This window comes from Podarcis melisellensis (genome assembly GCF_964234715.1).
Source record: "Podarcis melisellensis genome assembly, chromosome: 6".
Taxonomy (NCBI): domain Eukaryota; kingdom Metazoa; phylum Chordata; class Lepidosauria; order Squamata; family Lacertidae; genus Podarcis; species Podarcis melisellensis.
The window spans coordinates 23,421,280-23,447,536 of NC_138538.1; the positions used below are offsets into that span (position 1 = coordinate 23,421,280).

At 45.6% G+C, this 26,257-nt stretch overlaps 1 protein-coding gene across 2 annotated transcripts in view; it reads right to left on the reverse strand.

The window, feature by feature from the left end:
* The window catches only part of PLCG1 (phospholipase C gamma 1), a 97,966-nt gene extending 88,808 nt beyond the window's left edge, over positions 1-9,158 (reverse strand). For both annotated transcript variants that reach the window (XM_081916651.1, XM_081916650.1), the window contains exon 1: positions 8,240-9,158. In XM_081916651.1, the coding sequence (XP_081772777.1) occupies positions 8,240-8,441 (202 nt within the window). In that variant the 5' untranslated portion in view covers positions 8,442-9,158. The remainder of the gene's footprint in view (positions 1-8,239) is intronic.
* Positions 9,159-26,257: the final 17,099 nt, after the last annotated feature.

Consider the following 26,257-nt stretch of genomic DNA (forward strand, 5'->3'; position numbering starts at 1 on the left):
GGAGCGTACATACCTGCCACTCATACCCAATCCATCATCTCAATTCAGCCATGCTATTTTACATCACAGAAGATACAAATGGAAGATAACTTTAGCTCAGCAATGGGAAGCCTGTAGCCCTCCTGGTGCAGCTGAACTCAGGCCAGCATACCCAATTGTGGGGGATCATGGGAGTTGTAGTTCAGTAGCGTCTGGATGAACACAGGTTAACCACCCCTGTTTAGATGAACTACTGAAAATGGAAGCCTAGCATATTCTGTAAAGGACAGGACCAAAGGTCTCCACAATCTTCCAATGCAATCAACACAACCAGCGACTAAGAGCAAATGCAGGGACAAACTGGCCCAGCTACGCACACGAATAGTGTGGAAAAATAATACTTCTATTTTAAAATAAGTGGTGCTACTTCCAGTCTGTTGCTATAGTGATGAAGGGCCCAGCAGAGCAGAGAATGGCTCAAAATGATCCAGCAATCAAGCAAGTGAGATGCACTGTTATCAGAGATATGGATTCTGCAGCCAGTTGCACAGGAAAGTGGCAATTGATTTATTAAAGAGAAGACCCTCTCACTTGCTTTCTGCTCCTATGGATCCTTTTTTCAGCTAAGTGCTTGGCTGGGCATCTTGCATGGAGTAGCCCTACAAAAGGTTGTCTTAAGAGTAAGCACAGCACATATAGACCTGTGATGGATGTTTATCATTAATGTGGGGCAGTTCTGCAGCCAAACAGGCCACAGCACTGCTTTTAATGATATATTTAATGAAGCATCATGAATACTCTGCAGGCCTCTTCCCTCAACTATGAGGGGAAGGAGAACAATACCTTGTGGGGTATCAAAACAGATACAGCTGCACTGGCCCTTGGACTGCTATCGCCCACAATGTATCCCTGAAGTCATTGGGGATAAAAGAGCTTTATTCATTGCAGTAGTTTAATGTATTTCCTATTATAGTGTCATCACACAAGCAGAGCAGTTTGATGCCCTTCAGCAATGGAAGCCCTGAAAAGAAGGGATAGGATATGCTGGATGAGTAGAAAGAGAGAATAGATCAAGCACTGGATCCCATGGATTAGCTTTCACTCCTCAGACAGAATCCAGAGCACTGGATAGTACGGCTTGAAAACAAAAAGACTAGACCAGGGGTCAGCAAACTTTTTCCACAGAGGGCCAGTCCACTGTCCCTTGGACCTTGTGGAGGGCCGGACTCTCTCCCTCCCTCTCTCTCCCCCTCTCTCCATATATTTAAAAAATGAATTTCTATGCACACTGGGGGGAGGCGAATAGTCCTCCCCCCCACACACACACACCCCAGCTCCAGCTGCCTTTTCAGTTTGCTGCCTGCCTCACTCGTCAAAGGGCTGGCAGCGGTGGCACGAAACATGCTTCCTCCCCGCATAAAGAAGGTGCTGCGCTTACTCCCCCAGGGATTGCCACCACCGCCACCACTGCTGCGGCTGCTTCTTGTGAAGTGGGTAGGCAGAGCGAGCTTGTCCACTCTGCTCTGTGGCCCACAGGAGCTCCAGGACAGTGGCAGTGGGAGGAACAGGCTGAGCGGCAGTGGCTCTGCCAATCAAACCAGGCACAGATTCTGATTGGCAGAGACGTCCCCATGCTGTGCTGAGGTAAACCAGGTGCGGCGTTTGATTGGCAGAGTCGCCGCCACTCAGCTTCTTCCTCCCGTCACCATCGCCAGGAGTCGCGGCTTCTGCCTTCACAGTGCAGGCCGGAATTGTGAGCCTGGGGGGCTGCATCCGGCCCCCAGGCCTTAGTCTGCCAACCCCTGGACTAGACAAACAGCCTTTCAATAACGAAAGTATTCAGCTTAAGCACAAGACAGAACACACAGTATTCCTTAATGCCTCTGATAATACAAAGCTCATTCTTACATTCAGCCACTGATATTCATATCAATGCATTCTAGGGCCATCTTGGAAGAAGGCCTACTTTATTAAATCACTGCGAAAAGCAGAACAAGTGAAGATAGGACCTCAACTCACAAGAACGGCTGTTCCCAAGTTCAAGTACCCGAGCACAAAGTATACTAGCATCAGTCATCATTTACTAATTTTAGTATTCTTCCTTTTCTAGGTGTTACATCAAGCACACCCATCTACCACACCAGAAAAGGCAATGGAAATGTTTCCAATCTGGCCTTTTCCTTTCAAATACATGGAAGCTACAGGCAGGTGAGGATCAGGTTGCGATGCTTGAAACAAACACACACACACACATGCCCTGCATTACTGACTGGCATGCTACGTAAGAGGAGTGGTGCTTAAGAACATAAGTAGGGGATGGCAGGATCACACCAATGGCACAGCTAGTCCATCATCCTGTTCTCTTCCATGGTGGCCCACCACATGCCTATAGGAAACCTGCAAGCAGGACCAGAGTACAAGAGCATTCTCTCCCTTTGTGGCTTTCAGGAACTGGTATTCAGAAGCATTATTGCTTCTGGCTGTGCAGGCAGAGTAGAGCTATCATGGCTATTGGCCCCTGATAGGCTTCTCCTCCATGAATTTGTCCAATCCTCTTTCAAAGCCATCCAGGTTGGTGGACAGCACTGTCTCCTGTTGAGTGGCAATTTGTGTGAATGAGCAGCCATCCCAGATGCAACCACTGGCAAGGTGGGGGAACCATTCTTATCATTTCAATCATAGTGCTTTCCACTGGAATCAGTTAATACATTCACATATAAACTAGCCTCGAAACCACAGTTCACAGTTTCCTCCTTTAGAAGACCTCCCCTTACTCCAGAAAGTTGCAGACCTATGGGCCAACCTCACGGACATTCCTCAAGCAATTCTTTGCAAGGGAAATCATTAATCTGACACACATCTTGAAAAGTTCCCTGTGACAAAATGCTAAAGACAACCATTGGATAGGTGGATAGCAATGCTTCTTGGCCTTTATTCAAGTTTTTTTGGCCACATTCACACATTAAGCCAGAAAACATTGTTCATTAAACCATACTTTGCATGGTCTGCATCCTGGTGCATACAGACCACAAACAGTGGTACCTCGGGTTAAGAACTTAATTCGTTCTGGAGGTCCATTCTGAACCTGAACCTATTCTTAACCTGAGGTACCACTTTAGCTAATGGGGCTTCCTGCTGCCACCGTAACACTGGCACGCAATTTCTGTTCTCATCCTGAAGCAAAGTTCTTAACCCGAGGTACTATTTCTGGGCTAGCGGAGTCTATAACCTGAAGCGTCTGTAACCTGAAGCGTCTGTAAACCGAGGTACCACTGTACTTCCTTTCCCCCTTCCACAAGTGGGGGTGTGTGGATCAGAAGTAACTAGTTATGTCTGAACACAGGGTTTGTTCCACCCAAAAAATTATGGTCACTAAGACAACAGCAAGCTGTGGCTTCAAAACAGCTAGTGATCACAGTGGTTAGGGCAAAACAAACCATGGTCCTGGATTCGGAAATAATGCTAAACCAACCATTTCATGGTCATCTCACCTCTTCCCCATCCGCTCATGGAATTGAAAGCAAAACAACTATGAGAAAGAGAAATAGGACCCCATCAATCACAGCTCAATGCTGCAAAGAAGGAAAATTACTCCCCACACTGAAGCCTGCAAAAAACCCTCAATGACAATAGTGAAGAGGCGCAAAGGACACATCCCCTTTTAAATCTCTTCCTCTGGAAATCTGGCCTGTTACCTGCTCCCTACCCCCACCCCCAAATTAATGCACATGAAGCTTGGATAGAGATATTAAATTAGTATGATTAAAGGCCCAACTCACAGGGTTTACAAAAGGATTACAGCTAATCAATCCACCATCCTGCAGAGGGAAAAAAACATTTTCTTGCAAGGCTGATAAATTGGTGACTAATAGTTAATCTCTAGAGATTAGCATTTCTTATTTTGTCATTTCCAGGAGGGGTAGCTGTGATAGTCTACTTCAGAAACAAAAAAAGAGCAAGAGGAAAAAAAGCACTTTAAAAATCAGCAAATTTATTGTGGCAGAGCCCACTGACTCAGATGCATGAACTGTTGTCTTTAATTGGTGAAGATTATGTATATATATATATATTTAATCTCTCTCACTCACTCAAACAAACATGCACAAGTACAAAGGAGGAAGGGGTGTAAACAGTGAGGTCCAAAAGCATGAAATGTCATAAACTGTATTCTTACATTTCACTGTCTTTTTACACACACTGCAATAAATAAATGTTATGCCACAATGTATCTATCTGTCTTGAAGGTGCAACAAGACCTTTTGCTGAGTGATACTGTATCTAGCTCAAGGAAAGGCGGAAAAGAGTGTGTTGCTATCTCAGTTGCTCACTACCTAGATTTTATCTGGCATGAGATTCAAGAACCACAGACCTCCACATTTCATGTATGAAGGACCTCCCTGCAGGGACAAATGGGAAACAAATTAGACTGAAGAGTTGTCAACTCTCTCTCTACATTCCACAGCACATGGCAGCAGAAGGTACTGATAAAAAAGGCAGGTTCACAGAAAATAATATTTGTATTACATGGGATACTGCAGTCTTTAAGCACCTAACAATGAATGGAAGTTCACTGAGGAAGATCTATGAATTAAGTTGGAAAATATACAGACAGTGTATCTGACAGAGGAACTTAGCCTTGAAAATAAATCCAAAAAAAGTTTCTGGTGTGGTGAACTTTATACTAGCCAATCTACTTGTGCATACCTTACTCATTTATCGTGCAGTCACTGCAGAAAAAATACCTTCCATTTTACAAAATCTTCCTTGTCTTGTCACCTGGATACAAATATTACTCACCACAGAGAACCAGACAATTAACTGTTCCCTGCCTGCAGGAATTACGCAGTTCGAACTTGCACTGAAAGCTTTCAGAAGCTTCAAAAGCTGTACTTTCCCCTTTACTTTTTTAAAAAAAAGGTGTTACAATTTAAATTTTAGAATCTCCCCCCAAAAAATAATTATAAAAAAACTTTCAAGAGAATATTCAAACTTGTGAATATTCAAACTTGTGAATATATATATAAAATCAATCACTTGAGAAAAACAGGAAATATCTTTTCCTCTTGCAGCTCTGATGTATCAACAGGGCAAGTGGGAAAACTGTGGAATGGTTAGGTGATCATGACTACTTATGTCATCAGGAAGGAGGGGAATGCTTACAACAGAATGCATTTTTTAAAAAAGTTATTCTTGCATTGGCAAGTATCTATACAAATCTGTGCACCATAGTTTGAGCTAAGGGGATATTGGAATTATATGCATGCCAAACACTTGTACTACCCCTTGAGGGTGATACAAAATTCACCATCAGGCCGAGTAAGCTTGCTTTCGGTAAAACCTAAACACCTGCATTACCTTTTACAACAGCAATGGTTGGACCAGTTAAATAACGGCACCTTACAAATGTATGACTAGGGCCTTATCTATTTATTAATCATCAGGAAAGCATAATTGATTCCCCCCTTACAAAGACATACACACCCCTACATTTCTTCTATCATACAAGTACCCTGCTGAATCTGACTAAAGGTCTCACCCATCTTCCTGTTTTTCAGTGTAGTTAACCAGATCTTTCTCAAAAGTCAACAAGCAGGGTATGAAGATAATAACCACCCATCACCATTTACGTATTTAATTTATTTGTAAAATTTATATCCTGCCCTTTATCACCAAGTGATCTCTGGGTGAATGGCAACCATAAAAATACAGCACTTCATGAAAGTGAAGGCATTAAAACAGAAGCAATATTGCACAGTTCAGACCACGCGACGTTCACCTCCTCCACTCAGAACACACCAGAACCTTTAGAGCAGCCTTTCTCAACCTGTAGGTCCCTAGATGTTGTTGAACTACAACTCCCATCTTGGCCTAGCTAGCAAGGCCAGAGCTCAAGGATGATGGGAGTTGTAGTCCAACAACAACTGGGGACCCACAGGTTGAGAACCACTGCTTTAGAGGATTACGTCCCCAAAGACTTGACAGAAAAGTTTTCAGATAGTGCTGAAAAATAACTAAAGTTGGTGGCAGCTATACATCAAGAAGGATGTTCCATCACGAGGGTGCCATCACCAAGAAGGCTCTGTCCCAAAGATTTCACTTGACAATGCTATGACAAGCAGCAGCTCTTAAGATCACAGCCAGGACAATACAGACAGGGAGGCACTCCTTCAGATAACTCAGTTCTAACCATTCAGGACTTTGTACGTCAGAATCTTGAATAAGGCTTGGCGGTATGAAGTATGGATCTTTAAGGACCAAGGTTATGTGATCCTGATGTGGTATTCAGCATTCACTGCCCCTGAACCCGGAGGTTCTATTTACCCATTATAGATAACCACCACTGTTAAACCATGAGTTTGTCTACTTTACAGTATATTGTAGAAAGGCTGTTCTCTATGCATTTGGACACCTCTTAAGAAATTTTGCATGATGGTTCCTGAGATCAAGGAGCAGGATATTGTCCATGTTTGGGATACAATTGGGTGCTTTTAAAAATCAAGATGGCAGACAGAACCATTCAAATCTCCCCTGGATTTACCACTGATTTCTAAACTGATTTCCCCCCCTGTGTTTTACAATTCCACTGGGCATGAGACTCCTAGTCTCCTACAAAGTTAAGCCCACAAACATCTCCGCATTGTGGAGCAGGGAATGCCATAAATTATGTGTTGTAGGAAGATAAGTATTTTCATATCCTCAGAATAATCCCATGGGATAAACTGGGCTGAGATATACTTACTGGCCCAAGATCGGCCAGTAACCTTTGTGCCAGAGGAAGAACACAGCAGAATTCAGCAGCCGGATTATGAATAGGCACTCGGAATAGATCACACCCATTATGGTGTGGCTGCACTGGTTGCTGAATCGCTCCCAAGTCCAATTTAAAGTGCTGGTTTTGACATATAAAGTTTTTCATGGCTTGGGACTTTCAGAAGACATCCGAAGGCAACCCTGTTTAGGGAAGCTTTTAATATCTGAAGGACTATTGTTTTTAACACTTGATTGGAAGCCGCCCAGAGTGGCTGGGGAAACTTAGCCAGATGGGCGGGGTGTAAATAATAAATTATTAGTATTCATTATTATTATTTTTTGTTGGAAGCCACCCAGAGTGTCTGGGGAAACCCAGCCAGATGAATGGGGTATAAATAAATTATTATTATTATTATTATTATTATCATTATCATTGGGACCCCAAAAGCTCACTGACGGCTGTTTCTGCAATAATGAGCCCCGAAATAGTTACCTGAGGTCATTCTCTGGGAGAAGAGAGACAGGGCCTTTTCAGTGGCTGACTTCCCTTATGGAATGGTCACCTCAGGAAAACTCAGCAACATTTACATCCTCAGTCAAAGGCATTTTTGTTCTACCAGGTTTTTGGGTGCTAACATTGTCGTGGTTCTTGCTGCTATTTTCATGGGCATTGGTGAATGGGAAGGATTTTTTCTTTTCTTTTTAAGGCAGTCACTTTTAATATATATTACCACTGTAAATGTTGTTGGATTTTTCTTTGTATAAGCCAACATGGAGCAAGTTGCTCTGGGACGGTTCTTGCACAAAGCAACTCATAAAATAACCCAAGCCTACGTTATTCTAGGACCAGGATGGGGAAGCTGTGACCCTCCAGCTGTTGGGGCCCCAGATGAATGAATGAATGAATGATGTTGTTGGACTGCAACTCCCATCATCCCTGACTATTGACTATGCTGGCTGGGGCTGATGGGAGTTGGAGTCCGACAACAAGGTCGCAGGTTCACCGTCGCTGCCCTAGAACAAATGACTCTTACAAAAATTAGGCACGTAAATCACCACTAGCCAGTCATCGCCATAGTGAGTAAAGATTTCCCCAGGTGACCAGATTGGGATTTCCCCCTCCCCCATCTTTTTCAAAAGCCCATTAGTGTGCTAAACATTTGTGGATTTGCAAAACCAAGAAAGCATTACATGAGGGCAGGGGTGGATTAATATGCATGCATCTGTTAATTTATTAAGAGCATCAGCTGCATCCCCTACATTAGAGGGAGAGTTCATTCAAGCAGGAGCTACGCCTTGCAAGTAATTTACTTGCAAGTAAGTCCAGTTGTGGCAAATGGAGCTTCTTCCCCAGTTTTTTTTTCCCCTCCAGGACTGCAGCCTCAACCCTCGAAGTACTATAAAGCGTCAAAGAAATGGATGAAAATGCACATCACATTCCATTCAGACGCTGCTCCCTAAAATGTGTGTGTGTGTGTGTGTGTGTGTTTTCATACGCCAGGCAACTTACTTGCGCCTTCGATTTTGTCCGATCCCCTGCTCCAAATGATCTGCCTGGTCTCCAGCTTCACCTGGAACGTTTTCCTTTCTGGCCTTTGGGACTTTTTGGAGTAAAACAAAGTCATCACGGTGCCCACTTCCAAGCTCCTGGAGAGGTGAACCACTTCGGCTTCGCTTGGGTTGCAGGGTCCATTGGTAAAAACAGACGCCATGGTGGCTTCCCGAGTCCTTTTTCTTCTCTCTTTCTCTCGCCCCCCCTCGGGTTCAGCAAACGCTGGGCGAATGAAGGGGGAGAAAGGGGGCAGAAAACTTCCCAAACAAAAGAAGGAGTTCAAACGCTTCTCCTACACCAAAGCTGGAAGCAAAAGCGTGGAAAGGGGGGAACCGGGTTGTGGATTTATTTATTTTTTCAACTCCACACCAACATCCTCCGAGCCTTTTCCAACCGAGAAGCAACGAATTTCAAATCTTGGGAAGCCGTTCCTCCAGGGAAGGAGCCAGGATGCCACCACCGACCAGTGTTTATAATGCGAACGGGAGGGAAGAGGCGAACTCCTTAGCCCCGGTCGGTGGGCGCCCGCTTGGGAACCAGCAGCTCTTCGATCCCCCAAAACGAGAGAAAATCGCCCCTCTCCCCTTCGCGATCATGCACCATTTTCCCTCTGCTTGCTTTCTTTTCTTCGTTCCTTTCGGGGGTTTTGCCCACACCCCCTCCGCGTCTTCTCGAGTCTTTTAAAACGAAAGCGAGCAAAAAGGCAATCGGGCCGGATAGTACGGTGGTGGCGGCGGCGGCGCGGGAGGTAAGAGAAAACAAATATGCATAAAAATCTAACTCCAAGTCGGTCTTCCCCAAGCGCAAGCAAGGCTGGCCGGGGGCTAGAAAGGGCTGGCTGCGATCGGGGGCGGAGACGAGGGCTCTGGCAACCCCCGCAGCCTGGCTCCCTCCCCCTGCGACTGCCCCTCTTATCCCCGCCCCCCTTCCCTCTTCCTCCTCCTCCTCTGCCAGCCCCCTTTGGCGCTGCCTCGACTCTGCAGGCAGATCTCTCTCTCTCGGAATCGATCAGAGACAGGCTGATAAAGATCTCCCTAGAGCTCAGCAAGTAATGGCTGGAAGTAGCGGGGGGAGGAAAACCTCCAGTAATCGGAGTCCATTGCACATTCTTAAATGACTCTCTTGTGTCGTGCTTTGCAGCAACGTATGCAAGGTCGGAGTGAGGGGGGGGGCGTTGTAGCAGGATTTTCTTTTTCGCATACCGCCCCCCCGGTCCTACCACCCCCACCTTCCTTTCTTTGCACATTATAACAAGGGAGGAGGAGGCTCAGGGTTGGATTCGGACGCCCTCGTCTCCAGATCCTCTCCCCAAAGTCAGCAGGCAGGACTAGTCCGCAGGGCCCAGCGAGAAGCGAAGATTTCCTTAATCCAGTTTTTCCTCCTTGCCTTTGCATGTGAAGGGGGGGGGCAGAGAGATCAGGAGACTTTGGGGGTGGCGGGTGGCTTTTTCATCCCAGCACAAGTGAGGCAGTGGCACGTTTCTGTTGGGTCTTGTCTTGGCGCGCCCCCACCCCAAATCAAAAGGGAGCCCAGGAGAGGAGTGGTCGCGCTGGAAGGAAGATGGGAGGCGCCGGGCTTCGCAATGCAGGGCCCTTTTTGCGGCCTGCGAGTCTCGGGTCGACTCGCGTCCAGGTGGCGGGTTGGTTGGTTTGTTATTTTTTCGCCTTCTTCCCGAACACGTGACGGCGCCTAAGAGAAGAAGCAGGAAAAGGACGCGGTGGGGTCGGGCGTCGGGATTGTCGCCGCTTGCGTGGTGGAAGGCTGCAGTTGGGACAGGCAGAAGAAGATGGAACAGAGGCAGACACACACGCCACCCCGCTGTGGAATTCGGATCAATGGCTACTGCGTTGTGGTGGCTCCAGTGTTGGACTGGCGAGACCCGGGTTCAAATGCCTGCTTAGCCCTGACGTTTCCCAGACGGTGTTAGGTCAGGCACCCGATCTCAGCTGCTGCTTCTTTCAATACTGTATACTTAATTTCCCAAATAAAAGCTGTTGAGTATGGTCTAGAAGTATTGGTTCCCAATAAGCCAAGTGCTGCAGACCCCCAACTTTGGAAAATTTTGGTATCTCTATGGTAGCTTTTGTTATGTGAATGGCGCCACAGGCCCACTGGGGTCCGCAGGCCACCAATTGGGAACCACTGGTGCAGAAAACACACAATAGGGCCTTGAGACAAAAACCCAAAACCAGTAACACAGCGATAGAAAAGCAACTGAAACGGAAATTCAAACATGTGCCACAGGGTCCATTCTTGTGAGTCAGGGAAAGCTTGGGCGGAAAGATCTCAAAAGCGACATACAGTTAAAATCAATTCTTCTGATTGGAAATCTTCTTAACAGATTTTAATATGATCATACCTTGGATGTCGAACAGAATCCGTTCCGGGAGTCCGTTCAACTTCCAAAATGTTTGGAAACCAAAGCACGACTTCTAATTGGCTGCAGGAAGCTCCTGCAAGCCGCTGAAGCCTCATCGGATGTTCAGGTTCCAAAGAACATTCGCAAACCGAAACACTCACTTTCGGGTTTGTGGCGTTCGGAACCAAAATGTCCGAGTACCAAGGCGTTCAGGATCCCAGGTACGACTGTATTGTATTTTTATAGAGCAGCCTGCCCTAGGATGTTATGGTGAAGTAATATCAATAATACATACCTCCCCTTCACCCTAAGGTCCTGAGGTAGATTACAACACAACACAAGTAATACGGTTTAAGACAAGTAAAGCCCTGGCGGAGGAGCCTCCTGGGATGTGCAGAGGCTGCGTATGAGGCCTCTCCACGGCCCAGGAAGTTCCTTTGTCGGGTCCCCTGCTAACTGCTGTGGTGGGATGGGGGACCAAGGGAAACAGCCCCACAAGAGGAGCCCTTCTGTGCCCTGCCTGGCCAGCCTCTGGTCTCCAAAGAAAAAACACAAATACTACAAAAACCAATTTACCTCACAAGGTCGTTGTAAAGAGAAAACAGGGAGGGGGGAGAACCTTCAACATTGTTCCTTCAACAGAACTTCAAGCTTCAGGGGTTGTATACTCCTGAATGTCACTTGTTGGGGGACAACCCTAGAAGACAGTTTTCGCCTTTAGGCCTGCCTTGTGACCTTTCCAGAAGCATCCAGCTGGCCACTGTCGGAAGCAGAGGTATTGGACTGAGTTGACTTTCAGTCAAGTATATAACTCTATGGGTACACTCAGTTGAGTAGAAACACCTCGGGTTGAGCGGCTAGTGGAAAGGATACTGTTCTGGGAGAGAAACAGTGATTATTATAAAAGTGGCCTAAGAGTACTCTTTGAAGCAGGGAGGGAAAGAAGAATGTAAAGAGTGATGTTTGGTTTCTGTAATGGAAGAAACGATGATTCAAACGTGCTTAGAAGCCATGTCCTCTACCCTAGAGACCTTTTCCTCTAATATTAGGGGTTGAGATTTGGTGGGTTGTGTGTCCTACTTTGCGTAGGCCACTTCTCTAGCTGAATGGCTGTCAGAAGACAGTCTTCTGTTTGAAGGGCTGTCCAGTCCAACCCTGGTTTAACCCTAAGAATGGAGAACAGATGCCTTGAAGTTGCCCATCCACCACACAGCTGTACACACACTGTACATTGAAAGCACACACACACACCCCTCCTGGGAACTGCAGTGTACACCTAACAGAGTTGCAATCCCCAATGCCCTTAACAAACTACAGTTCCCAAGATTATTTGGTGGGCAGGAGCAAGCAAAATGCTTCAAAAGTATAGTGTGTATACTATACAGAGCTGACGCACAAGTTGTCTTCCTCACTGTGGTGAGGCATTTCTGTTCAAATCATGTTGCTGTTTAGTCGTGTCCGACTCTTCGTGACCCCATGGACCAGAGCATGCCAGGCCCTCCTATCTTCCACTGCCTCCCACAGTTTGGTCAAACTCATGTTTGTAGCTTTGAGAACACTGTCCAACCATTGCATCCTCTGTCGTCCCCTTCTCCTTGTGCCCTCCATCTTTCCCAACATCAGGGTCTTTTCCAGGGAGTCTTCTCTTCTCATGAGGTGGCCAAAGTACAGGAGCCTCAACTTCAGGATCTGTCCTTCCAGTGAGCACTCAGGGCTGATTTCCTTAAGAATGGATAGGTTTGATCTTCTTGCAGTTCATGGGACTCTCAAGAGTCTCCTCCAGCTCCATAATTCAAAAGCATCAATTCTTCGGCGATCAGCCTTCTTTATGGTCCAGCTCTCACTTCCATACATCACTACTGGGAAAACTATGGCTTTAATTATACAGACCTTTGTTGGCAAGATGATGTCTCTGCTTTTTAAGATGCTGTCTAGGTTTGTCATCGCCTTTCTCCCAAGAAGCAGGTGTCTTTTAATTTCGTGGCTGCAGTCAGTGATCATGGAGCCCAAGAAAGTAAAATCTCTCGCTGCCTCCATTTCTTCCCCTTCTATTTGCCAGGAGGTGATGGGCCCTGTGCCCATGATCTTTATTTCAAATCATAGTACAGTAATGATTTTGAAATGTGCATATAAATGAACATGTGCACATTTTATGCAGATCCATGTCCTCTTTTACCCACTTCTCTGGTCCTTTTTTTTTTTTTACAGTGTCATAGAATTATAGAGTTGGAAATGACCCTGAGGGTCATCTAGTCCAACCCCCAGCAATGCAGGAATCCTGCCCAAAGCTTTTCCTAGGTGGATCAAACCACCAACCTTCTGGTTAACAGCCAGATGCGCTGACTTGTTGCACCACCTGGACATCCTGCTGGGGACTGGTTGTGGTTACTAGCTAAAGTTTTTCTCTTTCTAGCTGGTCGTCTTTGCCTTTAAGATCTACAGTTGCAATCGAAATTATTCACACACACACCCCTCATTGCAATTAGGGTTTATTATAAAAATTGACAGACTTTTCAGCTGTTTGCAATGAGCCAATCAAACAAAAGTCGTTCCGACTCAAGCACGCCTGGTGCAACTAATAAAGCCCTTGCATCAGGTGTGCTTGAGACAACCCCAGTTGTATTGGTGCTGTTGTGAGGGATTCTGTGTAGGGGGTTGAATAACAGTGAGACTGGAGAAGCCAGTATAAGTTGCAATTTCAGCTGAATTTGGGGGAACGACTTGAAGCATCCATTATGCTGAGCTATTTCAATTGCTTTTGTCTGATTTGCTCATTGCAAACAGCTGAAAGTGTAAATTTTGATGAAAAAACCCAATTTGCAATGGGGTTCGAATAATTTTGATTGCAACTGTATATGGAAAGCAGAAGCAAATGTTGCTTTCTCTAGCAAAACAACAAAACAAAACAAGACTTTCCCCAGCTGTATTATTATCTCATAAGAATGGCCTATTTGATCAGAACAAGGTCCAGCTCTATTGGCCCCAATATTTTGCTTCCAATTACAACCAGCCATATATTTTTCCTCCTGGGTCTCAAAGTTCTTCAGGATTGAATCCTGGTGCACCTGTGTTAAGTGAAACTGTGGGTGGAAGGACTTTTGACTGATTTTTTAAAATGTATTTTCATGCTCTGAATGTTTATTAGCATGTGGCTTGGAGAGGGAGAGTTCAGATTCCGCATTTAAGCTTTCCCCAACCCTGGGGCTGCAGAAGTAACACCAAGCTCAACCCATGTGGCTCCCTTGATCATCTGCATGACAGATGGGGGTTAAAAAGGGGTCAGCGGGGGAAGCTGCCCTGTCTCAACAAACTTAGGTGTGATCTCAGCCTATGGCTCAACTCCATGTCCTCATACCCAGGCATGAAATGTTAAATGTGTGATTTTTGTATGCTTCCCGGCTGTCACTATTTTGGGGTGGGATTCAGTCACATACTGGTAAATTCAGCATTGCACAATTCTAGTTGGTTGGGTGGTCTTGTGCAACCACTTCCCCCAAACCCACTTCCCCCAAAGACCACTTCCCCCAAAGATCAGGCTTTTTGAGATAAGGAAAGTGATGAGAAACTGCACTAAAAAGTGTGGGGTAACACTTGCTCTGACGCAACATCATCTAACCTCCCTGCAAACCAATCAGGATGAGTGAGCGCTCAGTAAACAGTTTCTGTAGAAACACTAAGCTTGCCATACGTCAGGAAAAGTCCTGACATATCCTGGTTTTTGGGTGTAAAAATGGCATTAGGCGGGGGGTGGGGATTTTACCAAAGTGGCAAAATGTCAGAGAAAACCTGGATGTATGGCAATGTGATGGAAAAAGCAGGGGAAACAGCTCAAAAAGCTTTAAATCATTATTTTTGGGGGAGGTTCTCCCCCCCCCCAAGCCCAACAATTTGGGTGGGGCCTTCCTAAAAAAAATGCTCAACAACTTAGTGGGTGCCAGGAATTTTAGTTTTTGAAATATGGCAACCCTAGGAAACACACTGTGTGTATATTTGTTTTAAAGTTGCTGGTTTTATTTAGATTTTGATGAATTTTATGTCCTGTTGTTTTTAATGTTTTATATTATTTTCAATGAATATTTCATATTGCAAGTGCCCTTTCTGCCTATTCAAAACTGTTGTGTTTTTTTTTTTTTTGTCACATACACAATTACACATCTGCCCTTCTCCTTAATGCTGTGTGTATATCTCCTCAAACTCAAATGGGCATCTCATTCCCAACTGTCTCTTAATCATTGACTCCCATCAGCCAGCCACTCAGAGCTATTAGCTGGACATCTGCCTAGCAAATGGATGGCAGCTGTAACAAAATCAGGTGCTTCTGGTAAGGCATGGGTGAATCTGTCAATTTCAGTTTCTCTAATTTCTCTAGCCTTATGTTCAGTTCTCCACATTTCTTCATCAGTTTGTGGTTTATCTAATTAAATGAAAATTCACCAGTATTTTAATGATAATATACCATTTTTGGTAGGCAGTTTGGTCAAATATACACACATTTGCGAAACAATTTCCCCTATAATCATGTCTTTTTGTACGTTGTGTTCACTGGTGTTTAAAATGTGTGGTAAAGGTAAAGGGACCCCTGTTGTGACCGACCTTGGGGTTGCGGTGCTCATCTCGCTTTATTGGCCGAGTGAGCCGGCGTACAGCTTCTGGGTCATGTGGCCAGCATGACTAAGCTGCTTCTGGCAAACCAGAGCAGTGCACAGAAATGCTGTTTACCTTCCTGCCGGAAGGTATCTTACCTTACTTATGTATCTACTTGCACTTTGACGTGCTTTCGAACTGCTATGTTGGCAGGAGCACGGACCGAGCAATGGGAGCTCACCCCATCATGGGGATTTGAACCGCCGACCTTCTGAACAGCAAGTCCTAGGCTCAGTGGTTTAGACCACAGCACCACCTGTGCCCCTATTAAAAAATGTGTGGTAAGGAACTGCCAAAAATGGGGTTGACAAATGCCTGGCAGAACACGATATGTGGCTTTGAGGTGGGGGACAGGGTGAATAGTTTGGTGGGTCACAAGTTGTGGAGGCCTGCGCTAGAGCCCCAACTGAGCAAATGGCAGAGAAAATGTGGTCAGGGATAGCAAGCCAGCCTTCCCCAACCTGGTGCCCTCCAGATGTTTCATACTACAACTCCCATTAAGTTCCAGCCAGCAAAATCAAATGGTAGGGTTGGTGGTACCTGTAATCCAAAGCATCTGGAGAGCACTAGGTTGGGGAAGGTTGTAATGAGTCATCTGAAGAAACAGCCAGGTAAAGGGAGGCAGTTTCAAACTAAGTGTTCGTCTGTGCTGTTGTGCCTTGTTCTTACTATTGCAATTATCCCCGCCTTCCCTTTGACGTACATGCCCATTGCCTTATGTTTTCATTGCCCTTAAGCTAGTTTGCTTCCTGCTTAATCTAGCCTTCATGGCCTCGTGGATTGGCTTTCAGACAATGCCAGCTCCTCTTGTTCCATCCTTGAAAAACCCCACTTCTTAATGAAATAATCAATCTCACACAAGAAGATCACTAGCGAGAGCTGGAACCCGGACAAAAAGAGGCAGCAGTTAAACGGTAACGATGATTCACGCTTGGTGTTCCTGCTCAAGACATGTTTGTGGACGTCGAAATATCCCTGATGTTGGCTCGGGGAAATCCTTTGTAAAAGCACCATCAAGTACCTCTTCTAGCACATTAAAGAACTTCCATGGTCCCACACTGACCTGCGTTCTTCTGTGCTCCTGAATGGAAGTGATGCCATCAGATATAATCCCTTGCAATGGAACAAGGGTCTGATTCATAGCCAGAGTGGAACAGTGATAAAGGATTTTCACCTGGCAGCACCTGGACCATAATGTTCCAGGAGAAGATAATCATGCCATTCAAGCAGAAAGAAGCAACAGGGAATTTGGGTTTGTGGCTGAGCTTTGGAGTGGCCTAGTCACTTGAGCAGTTGGACCAGGAGTACGGTACTCCTGGGTGTAATTTTTTTGTAGTGCAAAGAATTGGAAGTGCAGGAATTGCCTGCTTTAGCCAAAACTGCAGGCCAAAACTGCAGGAAGAATTCTTCCAGAAAGCTGATTCTGACATTTCATGGTGGGCTTCCAATTGCTCCTTTGCTGAAAACAGGGTACGTTCACAATCATGCATCAGCTGATGGGCAGGAGGAGGGGAAAGCAGTTTCCATTCGAGGGACACTCTAATGTCAGAGGTTGAAAGGATCAGCATAGAGCAAGCTTTGCAAGCTTCCCCACACTCCCCCTTTCAACCTCCAATGTCTCTCACTTTTCTGCAGAATCCAGGGCGCTGCTTTTCGTTTCCTCCTGTGCTATGCTGATTTACTGCAGTCCCTTGTAAGTACCCTTAAAGGTAAAGGGACCCCTGACCATTAGGTCCAGTCGTGGCTGACTCTGGGGTTGCGGCACTCATCTCGCTTTACTGGACGAGGGAGCCAGCATACAGCTTCCGGGTCATGTGGCCAGCATGAGTAAGCCGCTTCTGGCGAACCAGAGCAGCGCACGGAAACGCCGTTTACCTTCCCCCCGGAGTGGTACCTATTTATCTACTTGCACTTTGATGTGCTTTCGAACTGCTAGGTTGGCAGGAGCAGGGACAGAAGAACGGGAGCTCACCCCATCACAGGGATTCGAACCACCGACCTCCTGATCGGCAAGTCCTAAGCTCTGTGGTTTAACCCACAGCGCCACCCACGTCCCTTTTGTAAGTACCCTTAGATGTGAATAACAAGACCCGGCTGTTGTGGCAGTTTTGTTTGCAATCTTTTATTTCAACTAATAAGGCTGGACCTGCTTCCAAATGAAGATGCACAGGGTCGAGCTGCACGTGTTATGTTGTTGATGCTTTTAATAAATGATTTCCAAGCAATAAAAGAGTGCCACAAAGTACCAAGAGTTGCATTTGCATGCTGAGAGTCACAGGCGTGTCAGACATCTTGCCCTTCACATGGACTTACCCAGGTTCAGAAAGGAAAGCTGTGGCAGAGAGAGGAAATGAACCTGCATTCCCCAGGACCTGAGCCAGAAGTTCATCCTTCTCCAGCCCGAAAAGAAGTCTTAGTGACCCCGTGTAAAAATAACTCAGAAAGTGCATCCTCCCCGCCCCATATAAAAATCAACTTGCATCTCAGACAGAGGATACATTTCTTTTCCTATTAACACCAGGTTTACCATCGCTTTTGAAAGCACCAGGCCAACTGCAAAGCTGCATTGGAAACAGAACAAAGGGAAGTTTATGGGAATGAAGGGCTGATATGGAAAGCATTTCAGGGGGAGTTTGTGGCTCTCATTCTTTCCAAATCCCCTATTTCCCTTTGCCTCCCCAGCCTCAGAACCAGGCAAAGGAATCTGCATAAATAGAAATAATTAAAACAAAATGGGGGGGGGGGTTGCTCCATCATTGGGTTAAGCCACCCTGACTTTGTACCAGCTTAATTATTTTATTAATTTTAATAAAAGTTCACCAGAAATATTTACTAAGGACAAAGAAGAGACTAAACGGAATGAAAAGTTTAAGAAGCAGCCCTTGAAATAAGTAAAGCAATAAATAAATCTCTCGATGTGAAAACCAGACAGCCCAGTCTCCCGCATGGGGATGTGGCTGGATGTAGAGTTTTGAAACGCTGAGAGCTCTCAGAGGGGAATTACCAAATGAAGCCATTGCTGTAACTCCTTAGTTCTCATGCCTTAAGCATCCACCCAAACGTGTGCATGTAGCAACTATGTCCCTTCCATTCATTTTTGCTCCTCTTCCCCCTCCTTCCTCTGTGGCTTCCCCATGTTGAGTTTTATATGCCAAACTCCTTGGGGCAGGGACCAGTCCTCTTCCATTCTGTATAGTAACGTGAATACCATTGGAGATATGTGTGCCTGTGTGTAGGATGGTAGCCTGTAGAAGCTTCTGTGTGTAGGATGGTAGCCAGTAGAAGCTTCTGTGTGTAGGATGGTAGCCTGTAGAAGCTTCTGTGTGTAGGATGGTAGCCAGTAGAAGCTTCTGCCTTCCCATCATTGGTGGGTGTATTTTAACTGGATTTTGAATAAATGTACAATTAATCTTCACTGTTCTGAATTTTATTGTGTTGCTATATTCCTTAGTGCAGGGGTCAGCAACCTGCAGCCCACGAGGGTCATTTAAATGGCCCACAAGCTGCCCCCGAACCGAGCTGACAGCTTGGTGAGTCCCCACGCACTGCGCTAAACCAGCGCAGTGCAGAGCAGGGACTCACTTCCATGGCGCTGGGAATCACGTCTGTGCACACACAATCCAGCTCACGGAGCGATCTCTGTGGGAGTGAACTGGCCCAGGTGAGGTAAACCTTGCCGACCCCTTCCTTAGTGGGTCATGCAAACCACCATTCTGAATAATGCTTTATATTGGGTAGGGGGCCTTAGGGATGGATTTATGGAACCGGGGGGGGGGGGAGCTGGCCCAAAAAGGTTTGGGAACCACTGATGTAGGCAAAGGTAAAGGACCCCTAGATGGTTACGTCCAATCAAATTTGGCTATGGGGTGTGGCTCTCATCTCTTCTTTCAGGCCGAGGGAGCCTGTCTGCAGACAGTTTTCTGGGTCATAGCGCACAGAAACACCGTTTACCTTCCCACCCCAGTGGTACCTATTTATCTACTCACACTGGTATGCTTTTGATCTGCTAGGTTGGCAGAAGTTGGGACAAAGCAACGGGAGCTCACCCCATCACACAGATTAGAACAGCCGACATTATGATCGGCAAGCGCAAGAGGCTCGGTGGTTTAGACCACAGCGCCACCCACATCCCCACCATTGATGTAGACAATACTGAGCTTGATAAGTCAATGCTTTCACTGTCAGTTTCCTATGTCAGTTTCCTATGTCCTGATCAATTAGAAGCCTCATGCCCCTAGGTGTCCTGTTCCTATGACTGAATCCTGCACCACAGTGCCAAATTTGCTAGAGATGTCTGAGGAAGCACTTGCCCCACCAACACATCTGATTAAGTTGCGCACCTGCAGCAGGCAGGCACATTTGAGGGAGGCTAGCTGGCAAGATATGATCTAGCAGCACAGGAAACAGTGCTTTTAAAAACACTCAAGTCGGAGGGTATCTCCGGAGAAATCATGCTCGACAGCAGGGCCCCATGAATTGTGCATAAAAGGCTTTGTCACTTGCAACAGGAAAGGCCAACTCCATTAGCAGAATATATCACATCAATCTGGGAGCGTAGGAAGTTGCCAGGCTTGCCTGCCACAGATGAATATAGAGGATTTGGTACTGAAGTCAGATCTCTTCCTCCTGGCCAGGGATAAGCAGACATATACATAACATGCCATTGTGGGTTACACTGATCTGGTGATATGGCACCAGTACTGAAATGGACTCCAAGGAGGAGCCCTGCATAGATTGCCTGAAAGATCACCTACCTGAAAGATTGCCTTCCCTTGCATAGACCTGCAAGGTGCTGTGCCTTACAGAATTTCATGTAGGCTCTATGTAGCCTATGGTTTAAAGGTAAGAATAATATCCATCACTTCACCCTCTTTTGCCCAGTGACATGCAGCCCCCAGTAAGTTGCCCTGGGCTTAAAAAGGTGCCTCCCCCACCCCTGCCCCATGTTGCATATACTGTGGTGTGTGAGAAGCAATGGAGGAAGTTATGCATTTTGGACCCTTTGGACAACAGTCCAACATTTGCCAACTTTTAAATTGCAACAGAAGCGCCAGCTGCTTTTCACCTTGTGGAGATGCCCTTGTGGAAATTTATATCCATATCTGGTTTTCACTAGAGGCTCATCATCTTTCAGTCTCTGCAATTTTGAAATAAACACAATCTACAGCGGGAGGTGGGGGGACAGAAGCAGGGCAATTCCATCCCTCTCCCGAGAGACCAGTTGCCTCACGCCCTTGCTCAGCTCTGACCTAGCAGCAACCCTTTCTTCACATTACCTGAACTGTTCCCATCCCAGCTGGTCATGATGGGAACTATAACCTTTAAGAAGTGGTGCCTGAGCTTCCTTTTCCTTCCTCCCCATCTCCCACTTTCCTTCTTTCAGACTGGAATCCCGAGGTTAGAGGAAAATCTCACTACTGATTTTTGTAAACTGCTATGGGAGCCTTTTTTTGGTTTATAAACGAATGAGTGAATGAACAAAAGACTAACCAATCAGTCCAAGAGCTTTTGCTGGTGTGGTGATTCTTTGTTTCCTCTGTGAATCATCACATGGGAGCAATGACATTTAACTAAAGCCGTTTTATGGCTTTAGGTAGCAACCGAACACTCAGCCTAACAACATGAGGGGCGTTTCTCAAAGCAATCCAATGATGTTATTTGAAGGACTAATTGCACAGCAGTAAACCTAGGTTTGCTACTATGCTACAACAGGGAGTTGTAACCAATCCTGGCTCAAGAATAGTGCACCAGAGTGACACTCATGTTTGTTGTTGCAGGCAGGCATTATTTTGGGGGTTATGCGTCACCCTGAAATATGCAATGTGTGGCATGTATAATAATAATAATAATAATAATAATAATAATAATAATAATAATAATAATAATAAATAATATAATAATAATATAATAATACTACTACTACTACTACTACTACTACTACTACTACTAATAATTTATTTGTACCCCGCCCATCTGGCTGGGCTTCCCCAGCCACTCTGGGCGGCTTCCAAAAAATAATAATGTTAAAATACTCTAATACATCAAACATTAAAAGCTTCCCTAAACAGGGCTGCCTTCAGATGTCTTCTAAAAGTCTGGTAGTTGTTGTTCTCTTTGACATCTGGTGGGAGGGCGTTCCACAGGGAGGGCGCCACTACCGAGAAGGCCCTCTGCCTGGTTCCCTGTAACCTCACTTCTCGCAGCGAGGGAACCGCCAGAAGGCACTCAGAGCTGGACCTCAGTGTCCAGGTAGAACGATGGGGGTGGAGACGCTCCTTCAGGTATACACCTTTAGTGATCTTTCATCCAAAGAACTAAAGGTGAAGATGGTTCTTATCTCCACAACATCCCTTGAAGTAGGTTAGGCTGAGAGAAGAAGAAAAAGAGGAGTTTGGATTTGATATCCGAAGGAGTCTCAAAGCGGCTAACATTCTCCTTCCTCCCCCACAACAAACACTCTGTGAGGTGAGTGGGGCTGAGAGACTTCAGAGAAGTGTGACTAGCCCAAGGTCACCCAGCAGCTGCATGTGGAGGAGCGGGGAATCGAACCCAGTTCACCAGATTACGAGTCCACCGCTTTTAACCACTACACCACACTGGCTCTTGAGAGGTAACGACCGGCTCAAGGTCACCCACAATGAATTTCCTAGCTGAGTGAGAATTTGAACCTGGTTCCTCCTTGTTCACCACTCTAATCACAACAACATATTGACACTTTCCCAAGTTTTAAGTCTGGACCCTTTAAGTAATTCGTGAGGGAAGTGTTCACATATACTGGTATACACTGGTGTTTTCCCAGCTGGCTTTCCCAGTTGAACAAATGATCTTTACTACGAGTAGGGTTTTAGTCTTGTTTTAAATGTATTTGTTTTTAATTGTTTTTATTATCTCATGTGTAAATCGCCTTGAGCTGCTGGTTTAGAAGATGAGCTATAAAAAAATTGTAATTAATAATATGTATGAGGACAGCAGAGCTTCTCATCTTTGTTAGTAACAGAACAGATCAAAATGACTTGAGATTCATATTGGGTATAAGTCTGTGATCTCACATGTCTGATAGTGGAAAGTAGTACAGTGGTACCTCGGGTTACATACGCTTCAGGTTACATACGCTTCAGGTTACAGACTCCACTAACCCAGAAATAGTGCTTCAGGTTAAGAACTTTGCTTCAGGATGAGAAAAGAAATTGTGCTCCGGCGGCGCGGCAGCAGCAGCAGGAGGCCCCATTAGCTAAAGTGGTGCTTCAGGTTAAGAACAGTTTCAGGGTTAAGTACGGACCTCTAGAACAAATTAAATACTTAACCCGAGGTACCACTGTATATTGTAGGTAAAAGGTAAAGGACCCCTGGATGGTTAAGTCCAGTCAAAGGCGACAATGGGGTTGTGGCACTCATCTTGCTTTCAGGCCACAGACAACTTTCTGGGTCATGTGGCCAGCATGACTAAACCACTTCTGGCACAATGGGACACTGTGATGGAAGCCAGAGCGCACGGAAACACTGTTTACCTTTCCGCCACAGTGGTACCCATTTATATAGTTGCACTGGTGTGCTTTCGAACTGCTAGGTTGGCAGGAGCTGGGGAGAGCAACGGGAGATCACTCCGTCATGGGGGTTTGAACCGCCAACCGTCTGATCGGCAAGCCCAAGAGGCTCAGTGTTTTAGACCACAGCACCACGTCCTGCAGTACCTCAAACATGAACGTTGGTGATGCTGCACCTGAAGGGAAATGGTTACTACAGCATTTTTATTTGCACTGGCATGAACACATCATTTCAGTGAGGGAAAATCCCCCAGAACTGAGCTCTAAGCAAAGCCTCTGACCTCAGAGGCAAAGCTGTTTACAACTGCATGTTTCTAGATATAAAGTTTTGGGGTACAATCATGGTGTCAAATCATGTGAAGCTTGGAAACAGCTTGCATTTCTTCTTTACATGTCTCCAGCCATAGCTGGCCTGAAATTCTTTTCTGCAAACTACCACAGAAAAGAATGGGAAGAGAAAGGCTGCGGCCCACTCCCTCCAACATCACCTACTGTGGTACCTCAGGTTAAGTCCTTAATTCGTTCCAGAAGTCCGTTCTTAACCTGAAACTGTTCTTAACCTGAAACACCACTTTAGCTAATGGGGCCTCCTGCTGCCGCTGCGCCGCCAGAGCACGATTTCTGTTCTGATCCTGAAGAAAAGTTCTTAACCCAAGGTACTATTTCTGAGTTAGCGGAGTCTGTAACCTGAAGCGTATGTAACCTGAAGCATATGTAACTCAAGGTACCACTGTATTACTGTATTTCAATTTTTAAAAATATAATTCCTTCAAATCCTTGTTTCTCAACACATTGCTTAAAAGCTGCCACGAGAGGGCTATGGAGGGACAGCACTACCTCTCTCCAGGCAGGCAGGGCTCATCTTATTTCCTTATGAGAAAGAGGTGTGATAGTAGGTGTTCAAACTGAGAAACACATCAATCACCATGCTTTTTGGAGTCCACATTCATGCAACGCCTTTATCAGGACCAACCAAAACAGCACAAAGTAGCTAGCAAGCAAGCACCTCAGTTTCCCAGAACTTTTAATCAGGCTGGATGTTAAGCAAAGCAGGAGTTGGGGTGAAGGGAAGGGCCCTACATTGAAGCCACAAAGTTTCCATTTAGTCACAGGCCTCATTTGCTTGTAGGAGGTAGCAGATTTGACTAGACCGGGTGCTATGTAGGTTTCAGGTTACACCTAAAGCTATCTGGGACAAATACACCTAAAATGGTTAATACACTTAAAAAAAAAAAAATGAACCACCAGCACCAACTAGGATCTGTCTCTTTGTTGCTGTCTAGTCGTTTAGTTGTGTCCAACTCACATAGGTTCCTCATTAGGTAAAGAAGTGTAACATGGCAGGTTTTTTTATATTAGCAAAACTGAAGATTAATTTTAGGTGCCATGCTATAGATTTTTTTAAAGCCAAGAACCCAGCTTGGGACCTTCCTTGTGTGAATACGCCTGTCTTGATGTGCAACAGTGCGCAGAAACTAGCTGACTCTACAAAGGTACAAATTCACATTTGTTGTTCCACCCACTTTGCTTCTGGCTCTGCCCAGCACTGGCATGCGGTCCCTAGAAGATTGCTTAGCAAAGACTGTGGCCCTTTGAAAAGTGCTAGGGAACAGCCAGACAGTTAATTCTTCACCCACATCCACCGCTATAGCCAAGTCCTGCAATAACTCTGAAAAACAGGCTCCATGTGCAAGTAACTGTTGCCATATACAGACCAACCCAGTGTGCCCACATAATGGATCCTCCCTGGCATTGATGAATCACGTAGGACTGGTCTCTGCAGTGCATTGCCCCTATTGCAGTGCTGCTGCGGTGTGAAGAACATAAAAGCTCCAGTCTTTTGCTCCCAGTGGCTGAGCAGGTGCCCCATAGGGAGCCCCAAAGAAAGATGGGTGCATGGCTGCCCTCTCCCATTCTTGTTCCCAAGCAAGTGGTATTCAGAGGCATACCACCTCTTGACACTACACCAGTTGTAAGCATTAGCTTTGCTTTTGTTCCCTTTTTATAAAATACAAGAATCAAAAGATATTTATTATCACAATCTCCCTGCTTACCCTTTTCTGGGTTGGTTCACACATGTGCACATCCTGCAATCACAGCTGATGCGCCTGCAGTTCATCACTCAATGCTGCAGTCACTGAATGAACTCGCCTCCACAATTATCTGCTGTCACTCGACCCAAGTTGTTCAGAGGAAGGCTAGAGTTGGTATTTCTCCCACTATGCAAGTGGTCAGGGTTTTGTGCAAGCTTGCTCCTTAGGGTTTTCAAAATGAGTCATGTGCAACCAGGAAGTAGGATGTTAAGATAGGCTAGAGAACCAACTTGATGCAGTAGTTAAAAGAGAGTTGGAACATCTGTAGCATCCCAGATTTTGTTGGGACCACATTCCCATCATCTGTGACCATTGGCCTTGCAGGCTGGGGCTGATGGGAGTTGGAGTCCAACGGCTGGAGGGAAAGAGGTTCCTCATCTCTGGGCTAGAGTGCCAAACTAGGACTGGCCATGGAACTCACTAGAGGACCTCAGGCCAGTCATCATCTCTCAACTTAACCTCCCTCACAGGGTTATTGTGAGGATAAAATGGGGACTGAGGACTATGCATACACAATGCACTCCTCAGAGGAAGGGCAAAAGTAAAATGTATTAGGTACCATCAAGCAGCTTAGAACATGAACATTGTGCTTGGGGAGACACTTCCATCGGTATTAGATGGTGGGAATGGGGAGAATAAAAATGGTTGTGACATCTACATGACTTCTGGCACATTGCTCTGCTGCTCTAAACGTTTTTATGAAATAACTTCCATTTCCACCCACCATCTCCAGTGACGGAAACTGTAGGACACAGCTATTGACCAGATGGATTCTAATCACAAGCATCTCTTTAGGTCCTTCTCCGGAAAGACTCAAAGCCACTCCTGCACTCTTTTCACATCCTCACACCCCTTCCTGGAGACACACAGGGAGTCAGATAGCCTACAATGCCTTTTCTTCTTTTGTATTATTTACAGAGCATTATAAATAGAACTTTTTGTCCTCCCACATAGTTCTGGCATTGTCCAATGAAGTGCTTCTGGCATATTCTGGTCAGCATATCAGAGGTCAAATATTTAAGCATTTTCTTACATTTATAGAACACCTTTCTTCCATTGTGAAACCCAATACTTGCAGTCCAGGAAGTCTGCCTCCCAGCCAGGCATTGACCAGCCTGACCTGCTCAGCTCCAGCAAGGTGGTAGCATCACGCCATCTACAAACCACACCCTGGGACCATATTATCTCCTTGCTACAGGAGAATTTTGGAATGCTTAGCTATTTGACTCCATCAAACTGTTTTATGAATAATCAACTGTGTGCGAACAAAAAAATTATGAAGGTGCAGATACATGATGCCAACTAGAAGCTCCATGAATGTCTGGAGCTCCCATTG